At 36.3% G+C, this 14192-nt stretch overlaps 1 protein-coding gene across 1 annotated transcript in view; it reads left to right on the plus strand.

Moving 5' to 3' along the window:
- The first annotated feature begins 895 nt into the window (after window positions 1–895).
- LOC106871189 (von Willebrand factor A domain-containing protein 8) overlaps window positions 896–14192 on the plus strand; it is a 41448-nt gene continuing 28151 nt past the window's right edge. The window contains exons 1-7 of the mRNA XM_089365997.1: window positions 896–927; window positions 2823–2934; window positions 3984–4122; window positions 5877–6094; window positions 7139–7264; window positions 8864–8931; window positions 11180–11305. Coding sequence (XP_089222123.1) covers window positions 896–927; window positions 2823–2934; window positions 3984–4122; window positions 5877–6094; window positions 7139–7264; window positions 8864–8931; window positions 11180–11305 — 821 coding nt within the window. The remainder of the gene's footprint in view (window positions 928–2822; window positions 2935–3983; window positions 4123–5876; window positions 6095–7138; window positions 7265–8863; window positions 8932–11179; window positions 11306–14192) is intronic.

Below are 14192 nucleotides of genomic sequence, written 5' to 3' on the forward strand. Positions count from 1 at the left end.
TATATATATATATATATATATATATATATATATATATATATGTATATATATATATATATATATGTATATATATATATATATATATATACATATATATATATATATACATATAGTATATATATTATATATATATATATATATATATATATATATATATATATATTTTTTTTTTTTTTTTTTCTCTAAGTTTCTGTCCAAGGACTGAGGCCATGCTGGGGCACTACTGTTTACTTTGCTACACTTTCACTAAACCTTTTCTGATAGGTGACGGTTTGGTGGATGAGGGAGTTTAACTATGCTGCCCTCATCTGTGTTTCTTGCCTAGAAGTAGATTCATCTGGAACTCTTGACAGAAGGAGATATAGTTTTTTTTTTTTTGAAAAATCCTACTTCCATGCCCTGCAGGTCTCTCAGACTTTGTGAGAGGATATTGAAGAGCTGTGGGCCTTCGAAGCCCAAGCTGTTGCAGTATCTGGTCCTGTATCCTAATAGCAATGTTGGGATCTTTGGTACCATGCAGCAGTGCCCCATCCTGCTGTTTGTGTAAGTAACAAAGCCAAAGTTTGGAACAAGTTTTTCTAGGCTTTTCCAGATGTATATTATTATTTCATATCTTTCCCACCTTCACTTCAAGGAGTAGAATCTTAACCCTTTATGTTTCTCCCAGTAGCTGATATGTCACATTGTATCGATCTGCCTTGTGTAGCTTTGCTGGATCGCCTCGAGTTCTGTCGTCAACTTTACATTGTTTGGTGACCACAGTTAGGAGCAGTAATCCAGACAGCTGAGAACAAAAATCCTCCAGAGGACCATAATTGTTTCCTTTTCTCTTGTTTTGAAAGGTTGAAAGATCCACCATCCATCCAGACATCTGCATTTTATTGCCAACTTAGTAATGTGTACCTGTAAAGATGCATCATTACTCATGTCAGTGCCTAGATCACACACTGATTTTGATTCAGGGATTAGAATCCCTCCTGGGCCAGTGTATCCTATCTGATTTTCATTGAGCTTCATGTGTTGATAGCACAGGGCTTGGAATTTTCCAGGATTAAACTGCATGTTATTTTCCTCAGCCCATCTGTATATTGTGTCCAACTCTTGTTGCAGATGCGCAATGTCTCCAGTGTCCTGTATCCTCTGAGAGACTTTTGTATCATCTGCATAGCTAACAAGGGTAGGTACTTGAGCAGCTGAGGGCATGTCAGAGAGGGCCGCTATGAATAGCAGTGGCCCCAGGACAGTGCTTTGTGGAACACCACTCATTATTTTCTTGGAGGTGGCCTCGTTGACCGCCTGACTTCTATCTTTTAAAAAGTCATGAAGCCATTCTCCAAGTTTTCCAAATATGCCTAGATTTTGGAGCTTGTGACAAATCATACCATGGTCGACTTTGTCAAAGGGTTTTGCAAAGTTGAGATATATCACATCGACATTTGAGTTGTTGAGCAGCTGCTTTAGCACCCAGACATAATGGTGCAAGAGCTGTGTCAGGCAGCTTCTACCTGATTGAAAACCATGGTGGGTGTCAGTGAGCAAGTCATTCTCTTCAAGGAATGCAATTAATTTTCTTTGGACTATTCATTCTATGACTTTCCTGATGTGTGAGGTCAGAGAGATAAGCCTATAGTTTTTAGCATCTGCTCTGCTTCCTCCTTTATGGATAGGGCATAATTATCTATTATCTGCTTCCTCCTTAATGGATAGGGCATATTATTCCCTCCTTTGGTTTATCCGGGAGCTTACCATTTACAAGGAAGCCCTGAAAAAGTAACTGCAATGGTTTCACAAGGACTTGTTTGCATGACTTGAGGAAGATTGCTGGGAATCCATCAGGGCCAGCAACTGAGTTTGCATCTATATTATCTATTGCTAGCATTACATCCTTCTCTTTAATATCAATGTAATCAATTCTTACTGCCTCCTGTTCAGCTTCTCTAGCAGTAAAGAATTGTACAGGTTTGTGCATATAAACTTCTGATCTATGATCTCTAGTATTTCAGTCTATAAATGAAGCAAACATTGCACAGACTTTGGCTTACTGAGTATAAGTTCTGGGAAAACTAAAGAGATATGTACTATAAGTTATTTAACTTAAGTATTGCAACAAACAAAAATACATATTTAAAAAAACTGATGCTCATTCACAACCATTACATGAGATCAAGAAAAGGATATGCATACACATATGTACATGGGGACATACACACAAACACACACACATATATATAGGTTTGGTGATGCAAACAGGAAAAACAGAACTCAAAATATGAGTATTTGTATATTTTTATTAATATTTAGCAGAAGCAGCAGAGTGACTCAAGCACTGAGAGCTTTGTGTGTTGGCTCTTATCAAACTATATCATCAACATCATCATCATTTAATGTCCATCTTCCAAGCATGCATGCATAGGACAGGTGACAGGAGCTGGCTTTGTAGAAAAACTATTCTAGGCTACTCTGTCTGTTTTGGCAGGGTTTTTACAGCTGGATGCCCTTCCTAACACCAACCACTCTACAGAGTGAACTCAGTGCTTTATATGTGACACTAGTACAGACAAGGTTAGCTTTAGCATAATTTTTACAGCTAGATGCCTTCCAAATGCCAACCATTTTACAGTGTGGACTTTGATATATATATATATATATATATATATATATATATATATCATTGTCATTATCATTGAAAGTTTATGTTCCATGCTGGCATGGGTTGAATAGTTTGACAGGATCAAGTGGTGTCATGCTTCAGTGTCAGTGTCTGCCTTCATATGATTTCTGTGGCTGTTTTGGAAAATTTTTCTGCTCTCCTTATTTTGCAGGCTTCCTTTACCGGAATTTGAACGTCTTGGACAATGGAGAGTTGCTTCTTCAGGCATTCGGCAGCAGAACGTCTTCAGCTGCCCTGTAACCACCAAGCCTCTTGATATAAAGGTTAGTGAAATTTTCATATTGTGTTAAGCCTTCAGATTTTATGAAATGTCAGCCAAGAGTGGGAGGCGTAATATGTTACCTGGTTTAACATCATCATCATCTAGCTTTTCTGGTATCTTTACCAGAGTCCTTGCCTCCTTTTACAAGCATTCAGGCCAGGTTTTCTGTCTCTGGTTTGAGAATAACTTCCCCATTTCTTTCCAGCAACATTTGAAGTCCTGAAAAGAATCTAACCTTCATCTTCAATCTAGTTATGTCTCTATCTTGTATGGGAATCCTTCGCTTTATAGAAATAATGCGTTCCTGAAAATCTGGCTGTAACACGAGACTTCATAATGCCAAAATTAATTTTCCTATTGATTTTCATATTATTAAGTGAGATTTCATTTCTACAACTTCAAACGCATAAAAATCAAAAGACAGAAGCAGGTGAGGGGACAACATATAAGATGTATTAGTTTGACATGACACTCTGAAAAAATAGAAAAGTCTTTGACATTTCGAGCCTACACTCTTTGACAGAAAGGAATGGGGGGAGGGGGGGGGAAGAGAGAAGAAAAACAGAGGGAGGGAAAAAAATTGTCTGGATTAATAGATTCATATGCTGTCAACAGGTTTCTTCACAGTTTCCATCTACCAAATTCATTCACAAAGCATTGGTCAGCCCAGGGCTTATAGGAGAAGACACTTTCCCAGTGTCACAAAGTGGGACTGAACCTGAAACCAAGTTTCCTAACCACACAACTGTGCCTGTGCCTATATGATCTGAATGCAGTGATGTATTGGTGCTAGGATCAAGTGTGTCATCATCATTATCGTCATTGTCATCATCATCATCATCATCATCATTTTTGTCATTGTCACTATAATCATCAACATCATTGTCATCATCATCATCATCATCATTTTTGTCATTGTCACTATAATCATCAACATCATTGTTATCATCATCAACATCATTGTTATCATCATCAATCCTCATGGTAATTGTTTCTCTTTTTTTTTGTAGAATTAATGTTTCTATTTGTAATTTTTTTCTGTATCCTCAGGGACCGCTGCCACTGCCACAAGAAGTTATATCTATAGACCGGACTGAGAGTCGTTCCAATACTTTTACTGAGAGAGAAGCCCAATGTTTGCTTCCCCTTGATGAAGGTAACATTGTCGCTGATTTGGCTGTTACCAAAGGTTGGTCATTCTCATATTTCCCTTTACTAAATACATACATACACTCATACATACAGGAGATTGCCGCAAAGTACCTGGTGAACAAGAGGGACAGTGACGCTCTTGTAATCCCAAGGTGCAACCGCATGTGTAGGCTATGTCATGTTTTTATGGAAGGCATTATGCATGCGATTAGCAGCTGTCCTAAAATGTTGTCATGGTACTATGTGGCACGATGTTGTTGCTAAAACAATTTAAAATGCCATCTGCATAAAAGACCCTTCCTGAAATAAACTTAGAAAATCCCTCTGTTATGGAATACATTCAAAAGATCTGGGCCATTTGCAATAAATCGATCAAGATAAGTTCCATTCAGAATGAGGACACTCTTCAGGTCTTGTAACTTCAAAAAACATATCCTAATATTTAAAAATGCAATAAAATAAAATAAAATTGGAAAAAGTAGAAATATTTGTACGTTGAGGCAAGATTTTTACAGCTGGATGCTTTTCCTATTATCAACACTTTCTTGTTATATATACATACTCATATATATATATATGTATATATATATATATATATATATATATATATATATATATATATATCATCATCATCATCATCGTTTAACGTCCGCTTTCCATGCTAGCATGGGTTGGACGATTTGACTGAGGACTGGTGAAACCGGATGGCAACACCAGGCTCCAATCTAAATTTGGCAGAGTTTCTACAGCTGGATGCCCTTCCTAACGCCAACCACTCAGAGAGTGTAGCTATATACATATATATATATATACATACATACTTATATATATATATATATATATATATATATATTTGCATGGAGAAATAATTAAATACATGCTTATAAGCATTGAACAGGCCTATGACTGATAAAATTTCACAATCACTGTTAATAAAATTATATATGTATATATTGTCATTGTCATCTTTTCCCATGCTGGCATGGATTAGACACTTTGAGAGGAATTAATGAGCCTGAGGGCAGTGTGCTCTATGCTCCAATGTGTACTGTGGCATGGTTTCTACAGCTCAATGCCCTTCTGAGTGTCAGTCACTTTACAGAGTGTACTGGGTGCTTTTTCCATGGCACTAGCAATAGTGAGGTCACCAAGTACTTGCAAGACAAGATCCCCCCTCAACTGAGTGAGGTATTGCACTGAAAGATGTGAAAGTATGATAGAGGGACAGAAACAAATGCCTTGCTGAAGAGGTGAAAGCACGAAAACAGGTGGAGTCCTACTTGCATCAGGTAAAGGGCCTTGCCCAGTTTGTTGAAAAAAAGCAGATAGAAATTTCATGCAATGTACCCAGTGCAAACTATGGATATATTGGAGGTGCAGCAGTTGAATTACTGACAGGTTACAGAAAAGTAGACTTTGTATGTAACAATTGTGTTGTGTTGGCACTCTGTCGCTTACGACGTCGAGGGTTCCAGTTGATCCGATCAATGGAACAGCCTGCTCGTGAAATTAACGTGCAAGTGGCTGAGCACTCCACAAACACGTGTACACTTAACGTAGTTCTCGGGGAGAGTCAACGTGACACAGTGTGACAAGGCTGACCCTTCGAATTACAGGCACAACAGAAACAGGAAGTCAGAGTGAGAGAAAGTTGTGGTGGAAGAGTACAGCAGGGTTCGCCACCCCCCCCCTACCGGAGCCTCATGGAACTTTTTTAGGTGTTTGCGCTCAATAATAATAATTAATAATAATTATGATGATGATAATGATACCCTTGTTTGTTTGTTTCAGCTGAGCATCGTAGTGCTGGCCAATCTATCAAAGATATGATCCATGTCGCCACATGTAACCCAATCTCAGTGATTAGCATTGATGCCAAGTCTGTACACGGGAAACTGACTGAACTGTATGAACTCTTCCCACCAGTCAGCATGGCATATCGGCCAAAAGTGAAACTGACAGCCCTCACTGCACCTCTTGATGATACACTAATACTACATGAGGAATGCGTAAGTTTTTGAACCTGTAACTATAGGAAAAGGAAGAAGATAGCAGCAGTTAAACCAGCTGTTTATCCTTTAGCATTTAAACTGGCCATATCTGGTCTAAATTTTCTACCTGTTTTATGCTCAAGCTGGCCAGATCTGGCTTCTCACACATACCCTACAATATCATTCTAAAAGTAAAAACAATCACATCATCAAAATCTTGAAGCTACGAGATAAAGCATGATAAATTTAAAGCAACATCAATACACAACCATTGTCTGTGTATGCTAATGTTTTATATATGAGAATATATGTGTATATTGTATGTTGTTATGTTTGTTTCCAATGCTTATATGAGGTATATGTCTGTATATGTTAACAATTCCTACATAATGTACATAGCTGGGTATGTTCGCAGTTTGTTCATTGTAATAAATGTCTGCTGACAATTACATCGTATTGTACATATCTAGATATATTGACAGCTGTGTCATCTAATACAGTACCAGATCACATATCCAATAGACTTGGGATCGGAAGTTGCCTAGATGTCTGGATTTTCTGGAGACAGACTAAATATATACTTGAAATATAAAATGAACTATGAAAAGTAAAGAACTAGATTGTATCTAACATATTCAAATTAATACATTTCTAAAGCAGGGTCCATTTGATATCTATTAATCCATTTAAAATTCATTCTTAAAATATATCACTCTGTACCATGTATCCAGTATAATGTTTATAATCTGAAAATTAAATGAAGATAAGTAAAGTACATGATGTTATCTAACAGATACAGGTATACATTAAAACTATACGAATTAATACATTTCTGAAGCAGAGTATGTTTAATCCTTATTAATCTACATAAAAAGTAAAGAACAAAACTATTTTTGACACACCATGTGCAAATTAACCAACTTCAATCCAGTGTTCCTGGATTTCTGGAAATTCTGAATTTCTAGAAGCTGGATAAGAGGTCTGTTTCTGTTCATGTTTCAGCTGTGTAGCTTGTTAAAATGTGTAAGCCATGTAACTTATATAAATTTACCATTTCTGCAGACAAATGCACTGATGAGCCTTAACTATGAAACAGGGGAAGTGGCACGGCTAAAGTCTGAATATTTACCAGAGATTGCAATAGAGAAGAGGAAATTCCTGCAGTATGGTGTTAAACCAAAAAAGAATGTAAGTGTCCCTTTTCCTTAATTTATTCTTTATCAATTAGCTCACTTTCAGTTGTTACTTAATTATGTTCTAGTTGTGTGGTTGAGAAGCTTGCTTTGCAACCACATGGTTTTGGGTTCAGTCCTACTGCATGGCACCTTCAACAAAAGTATGGATCCAGGACATCTGTATACCGCAAGCCAAGCTTCACTGGACGATACCTCAACTTCAATTCCCACCATCCATACAGTGTAAAAAGAGAGATTTTGCTCAGTACCTAAAACATTGAGCAAAGAATATAAGTAGCAATCCTGATACACACCACACAAAAAATGATCAAGCTAAGTAACAATCTATTAAGCAACAACTACCCCAAAAACATACTATTCATTCCAATTATAAAGAAAAGGGGGGATGAAACCCATAAACTGACCGCAGTCTGTCTACCCTATGTGAAAGGCCTCTCCGAAAAGATACAAAAGATATGCGGCCCATATGACATCAGGACAGTATTCAAGAGTAATACAATACTTCGCACATATCTCCTTCGAGTAAAACCACCAGTAGAAGAGAATATGACCAGAGACTGCTTGTACTCCATCCCATACAGGTGTGGCAGGTTATATATATATCTATATATATATATATATATATATAAAATTTATTCTTTATATATATATATATATATATATATATATATATATATATATATATATATATATATATATATCATCATCATCGTCATCATCATCATTTAACGTCCGCTTTCCATGCTAGCATGGGTTGGACGATTTGACTGGGTACTGGCGAACCAGATGGCTACACCAGACTCCAATCTGATCTGGCAGAGTTTCTACAGCTGGATGCTCTTCCTAACGCCAAATATATATATATATATAAAATAAAGATGTATTATTACTATTATTAATGATATTAATAAGGTAATAATAAGGTGGCCAGCAAGTTCACACCGTTACAGGCACAATATAAGGCAAATTTAGATACAGTAGGGTATGTAATATCACTTGCTAAAATCAGAGCCAAGGCTCAAAAACCACCAGAAGCTCACAATAAAGATATACACGAGCATGTTGGTTATACAGAGGGGGAAATCAATTGGTATTGAAATATACATTACTTATTAATGTATTCAATGCAAAGGTAAGCCTATTTCTCATGTGTTTATTGCATTGCTCCTGTGTATCTTTATTGTGGCTTTCTGGTGGTTTTCGAGCCTTGGCTCTAATTTTAGCAAGTGGTATTATATACCCTACTGTACATATATATATATATATATATATATATATATACACACACACAGATATATATATATGTATATATATGTATGTCTATATATATATATTATACATATATGTATGTATCATTTATATATATGTATAATATATATGTGTGTGTATGTTTATATATATGTATTATATATACGTGTGCATATATATATATGAATATTCCAACGCATGCTAGCATGGAAAGCGGACGTTAAACGATGATGATGATGATGATGATATGTTTATATTCATACACCCACATACATACACACACATACACACACATATGTATATATACATATATATTTATATAAACTCTCTATTCTATTGCCAGAATCCATTTGTCATGCTTGGTTCCACTCTACCAGATTCCAACATTATCACCTTTTACAAAGAAAACAGGTAAATAAATCTTCATTACTTAATTAAACTGACCAAATTAAATGAGATTTTGTTTCATTTTTGTTTTCTTTTCTTGTTTCGTGTTTGATTTTTTTTTTTTGTTTTTACAACAAAGCATCAAAATTTTTTGGATGTGTAGGCGAGGATGAGTAGGAAGTTGTAACATTAATGCTTTTTCTAAGAGCATCAATAATGTTTAGTGAAGTGAAATGAATGCAGTTAGTTAAGGACAATTAACCCTGACTCAGAGCATTTTCCAAAAATATTTTGGCTGCAGCCGTCTTGTAGTCTTAGAGGGTCTCCTAGCCTGAGTGTATTTAATGTGTGTCTTTCTTGTTAAAGATGGCTAGATATGATTTAAGGGATTTCTGCTGTTCAAGCTGGTTGAGCAATCATCTAGAGGTTCCTGGTAGCTGTTGGGTTAAACTCCTCGGTTATCTCTCTCAGGTCAATATCACTGTTATTTCTTCTTCCCATGTATGTGACCTTTGTGTGGATGTTAAAACTCATCATCGTCATCATCATCATCTTCATTTAGCATCCACTTTCCATGTCGGCATGGGTTAGATGGTTTGACCGGAACTGGTAAGCCGGAGAGCTTTACCAGATTCCAATCTGATTTGGCATGGTTTCTATGGCTGGATGCCTTTCCTAATGCCAACTACTTTACAGAATATACTGGGTACTTTTGATGTGGCACCAGCACCATTGAGGTCTCCAAGTAACCTGCAAGATGAGCCTCCTAAACTGAGGGAGGAATAATATTGAGGGAAGTGACTTTGTGCCAGATGATGAGAGGTTATAGTATGAGAGGGGGACAGAAAAAGGGGTCTTGCAGCAAAGAAGATAAATAGCATCTTTATTGATGTATATACATGCATACATAAATACACTTTTATGTGTTGATTTTTACAGTTAATATTTGGACTTCTATTAACTATAAAAATCAATGCATAAAAGTGTATATATGTATACATATAGTTAATATTTGAATGTCTGGTGAAGGTACTTGGCTCAGTGGTTAGCGTGTTGGGCTGACAATCATGAGGTAGCGAGTTCAATTCTCAGACCGGGCTGTGTAGTTCACTCAGCTGTAGAAATGAGTAGTGTTGTCACTGGTGCCAAGCTGCATTGCCCTTTGCCTTTACTTTGGACAACATTGGTGGCATGGAGAAAGGAGGCTGGTATGCATGGGTGACTGCTGGTATGCATGAGCAACTGCTAGTATGCATGGGTAACTGGTGGTATGTAAGGGTGACAGCTGGTTTTCCATAAACAATCTTGCCTGGACTTGTGCCTCAGAGGGTAACTTTCTAGGTGCAGTCCCTTGGTCATTCAAGTCTGAAGGTGGTCTTTACCATGTTTTTTACATTTGGACCTCTGGGCTTACTGTATTGTTGCTATTCAACTCTTTAGCATTCAGATTACTCTGTGAAATGTAATGTTTCTTTTATCTTTTATCTTTTACTTGTTTCAGTCATTTGACTGCAGCTACACTGGGGCATTGCCTTGAATGGTTTTAGTCAAACAAATTGACCCCAGGACTTATTTTTGCTGAACCACTAAGTTACAGGGACGTAAACACACTAACACCAGTTGTCAAGTGGTGGTGGTGGTGGACAAACACAGGTACAAAGACACACACACATATAGATAAATATATATATATATATGATTGGCTTCTTTCAGTTTCTGCCTACCAAATCCACTCACAAAGCTTTGGTCGGCCCGAGGCTTTAGTAGAAGACACTTGCCGAAGGTGCCACGCAGTGGGACTGAACCCGGAACCATGTGGTTAGTAAGCAAGCTACTTACCACACAGCCACTCCTACACCTATTTTTTACTTTTTATATGGCATTATAGGATAGATGTAAGAGAATGCATTTGACTAGTTTGAACATAAAGCAAATAGAATATTTTGGCCGGATATGGCCGGCTTAAATGCTAAAGGGTTAAATCCTGCTGAGATTGATTTTGCACTTTATTCTTTTGTAAGTCTTGGGAGTGTGGTTGAAGGTAGGGGCTCAACGAAATAAAGAACTAAGTTTATGTACCAGGGTTGATCTAATCAACTACAACTTCCTCACTTCCAAAATTTGATATTTTCCAATGTTGTTGTTGTTGTTGTTACTACTACTACCACCAACACCACCACCGTCACCACCACCACCACCACCACCACCACCACCACCACCACCACCACCACTACTACTACTTTTTTGTTCTCATTTTCCTTCTTCAATCTAGTGACACTGTTATTCTTGTCGACCCACTCCAGTGTCTTTCTCACCAAGTCATTCTGCCAGTGAAAATCCGCTGCCTTCAGATTGTCGACGCCAATAAATGGATTATTACCGACTCCAGTACTAACCAGTAAGTTTGTTGATTCTTTCTTCCTTCCTTTCTTTCTTTCTTTCTTTCTGTCCATTTATTCACCCCCACCAGACCCCTTGTCCTTCCTCCCTCCCACCATTTTGTTGTCTGCTCTAGAATAAAGAATATATCAAACAAATGCCATTTTCCCCGCTCTCCCCTCTGTCCCAAAATATTATTTTAGAAAGAGGGAGGAGAGAGAGAGCGAGAGAGAGAGAAATTGAAATTTGCTCCACCCTACCTCTTCCCTAATGTCTGCTACAAAATAAGACATATAAATCAACAAATATCATTTTCCCCCCTTTACCTTACTTTCCCCTTTTCTTTCTTTCCCTTTTCTTTCTGGTTAAAACAATTGGTTTTTGTTTTTTTTTTAAAGAGAAGGAGAGTGACAGAGAAGGAGAGAAAGAGTGAGAGAGAAATTGAGAAAAATTCTTCATATTTTTTCCTTTCTTTCTTCGTCCTAAAACAATTGTTTTGGAGCAAAAAGACATAGAGAGAGAAGGAAAGAATGAGTCTGTAAGAGAGAGAGAGAAAGAGAGTGTGAGACAGAAAGTTGAAAGATTCCTCTCCACTTGTTATCTCTAGTCACCTCCCACCTTGATATTTTCCCAATAAATCTGTCAACATTTTTTTTTTCTTTTAAAAGTTCAACTTTTCTTCTAATTATTTTGTTGAATTTTATTTATTATACCATGTTTTTCTTGTGTGTTTGCTTTTTTTATCACTTTCGAATTATTTTGTGTTGTATCATGTTGTTGTTTCATGGGGATAAGCATGGGCGGATGGCAGGGTGCTATTTTTATTGTCCTGTTATTGTTCTGTGTATATTTGTTTGTTTGTTTATGTGTGTGTGTGTGTGTGTGTGTGTTTTGTTTGTTTTCTGCTTTTTTATCCAATATCTCATTTATTTATACTTTTATTAAAATTCTCACACTCACATGCATACATGCATTTTTACATTTATATTCAGATGTAGACATGTATACATATACACATGCATATTTGCTTATGTATATCAGTATATTTTTTAACACAACACAATCACATACATCTATGCATAAACCATATATATATGTGCGTGTGTGTGTGTGTATGCACATACCATACAAATATGTGTGTATGGATATATATATGTATGTGTGTGTGTGTATGTATATATATATATGTGTGTGTGTATATATATATATATATGTGTGTGTGTATATATATATATATATAATGCCAAATGTAAATGTATGTTTATGTATTTTTTAATATGGGACATTTTCACATACATGCTTGCACATATATCACACATATATATAGATATATACACTCTAACACACAAACACGCACGTGTACATGTAAGCATGTATGCTTGTATGTTTTTTTTTAGCATGAAACTCACACACACATAAGCTCACATATTTACATATACTTGCACACACACACACACATACACATGCATGTATGATTTCTTTTTATTTTGCACAAACACTTATTTGCACACGCATATTTAATTTTTTATATTTGATTTTTATATTTGAATTTTTTTTTTGGCTATATATTTAAAAAAAAACAGTAATAATATGTATATATATATATATTTTTTTGAAATAAATAAACTAACAACATAGTCATCAAGAATAACATCAATAACAAACAACAACAAGAATGACATTAACATAATCACACTTGCAGGAATTGAAGAAAATGGTGAAAAATATTTTTTTAGTAGGAAAAGAAGAGATTATATGGGGAGACAGAGGTTTGGATTAGCAAGAAGAGATAGATAGATAGATAGATAGTCCTTCATTCTTTTATTCTTTTACATGTTTCAGTCATTTGACTGCGGCCATGCTGGAGCACTGCCGTGAAGGATTTTAGTCAAACAAATCAACCCCAGCACTTATTTCTTAAGCCTAGTATTTACTCTATCAGTCTCTTTTACTGAACTACTAAGTCATAGGGATGTAAACACACCAACACTAGTTTTCAAGTGGTGATGGGGGGGACAAACACAGACACAAAGATACACACACACACACACACATACATACATACATACATACATACATACATATATATATATATATATATATACAAAACTGGTTTCTTCCAGTTTCTGTCTCCCAAATCCACTCAGAAGGCTTTGGCCAGCTCAAGGCTATAGTAGAAGACATCTGGCCAAAGTGCCATGTTGTGGGACTGAACCTGGAACCATGTGGTTGGAAAGCAAGCTTCTTACCACACAGCCATGCCTGCACCTATAGATAGTTGCTTGGGAGCATAAACAATTGGATAAATAGCTAGGTAGATAGATAGATAGATAGATAGATACACACACATACACACACGCATATGGGTCTTCTCATCCCTTTAGGTAAGTAGTACCCCCAAATACTTGCTGGTGACTGGGATTACTCATCCAACTCATGCTAACATGGTAAGTGTATGTAAAATGATGATGATAGATAGATAGATAGATAGAGAAGGAGAGAGAAGTAGAGGGATTGTAGTGTTATATTATGTATGGAGAAATGGTGCATTGGTGAGGAGAGAGGGGGGAAAGAAAGAGAGGTGAGAGAGATTTTAATCTAGATGAAATCTGAGTTTTAGATAATTGTATAGCAACAATAACAGTAGCAGCAACAACATCATCATCATCATCATCACCAACAGCAGCAGCAACTGTTGCAAAAAAAGAAAAAAAAAATTGAAACAATGAAACTAGAAAACAAAAAAACAACAACATAAGCAACAAAATTAAAGATGAAAAATAAAACAAAAAATATAACACTGGCAACCCCTTGCCCCTTCCCCCTCCCCCCAAAAAAGTATTTTAAAAAGCAGCAAAATTTAATGTAAATAAATTGAGTTCGAAGGAGTGGGTATGGAAAGAAAC

Source organism: Octopus bimaculoides, chromosome 18 (assembly GCF_046866305.1).
Source record: "Octopus bimaculoides isolate indiv1 chromosome 18, ASM4686630v1, whole genome shotgun sequence".
NCBI classification, from domain to species: Eukaryota; Metazoa; Mollusca; class Cephalopoda; order Octopoda; family Octopodidae; genus Octopus; species Octopus bimaculoides.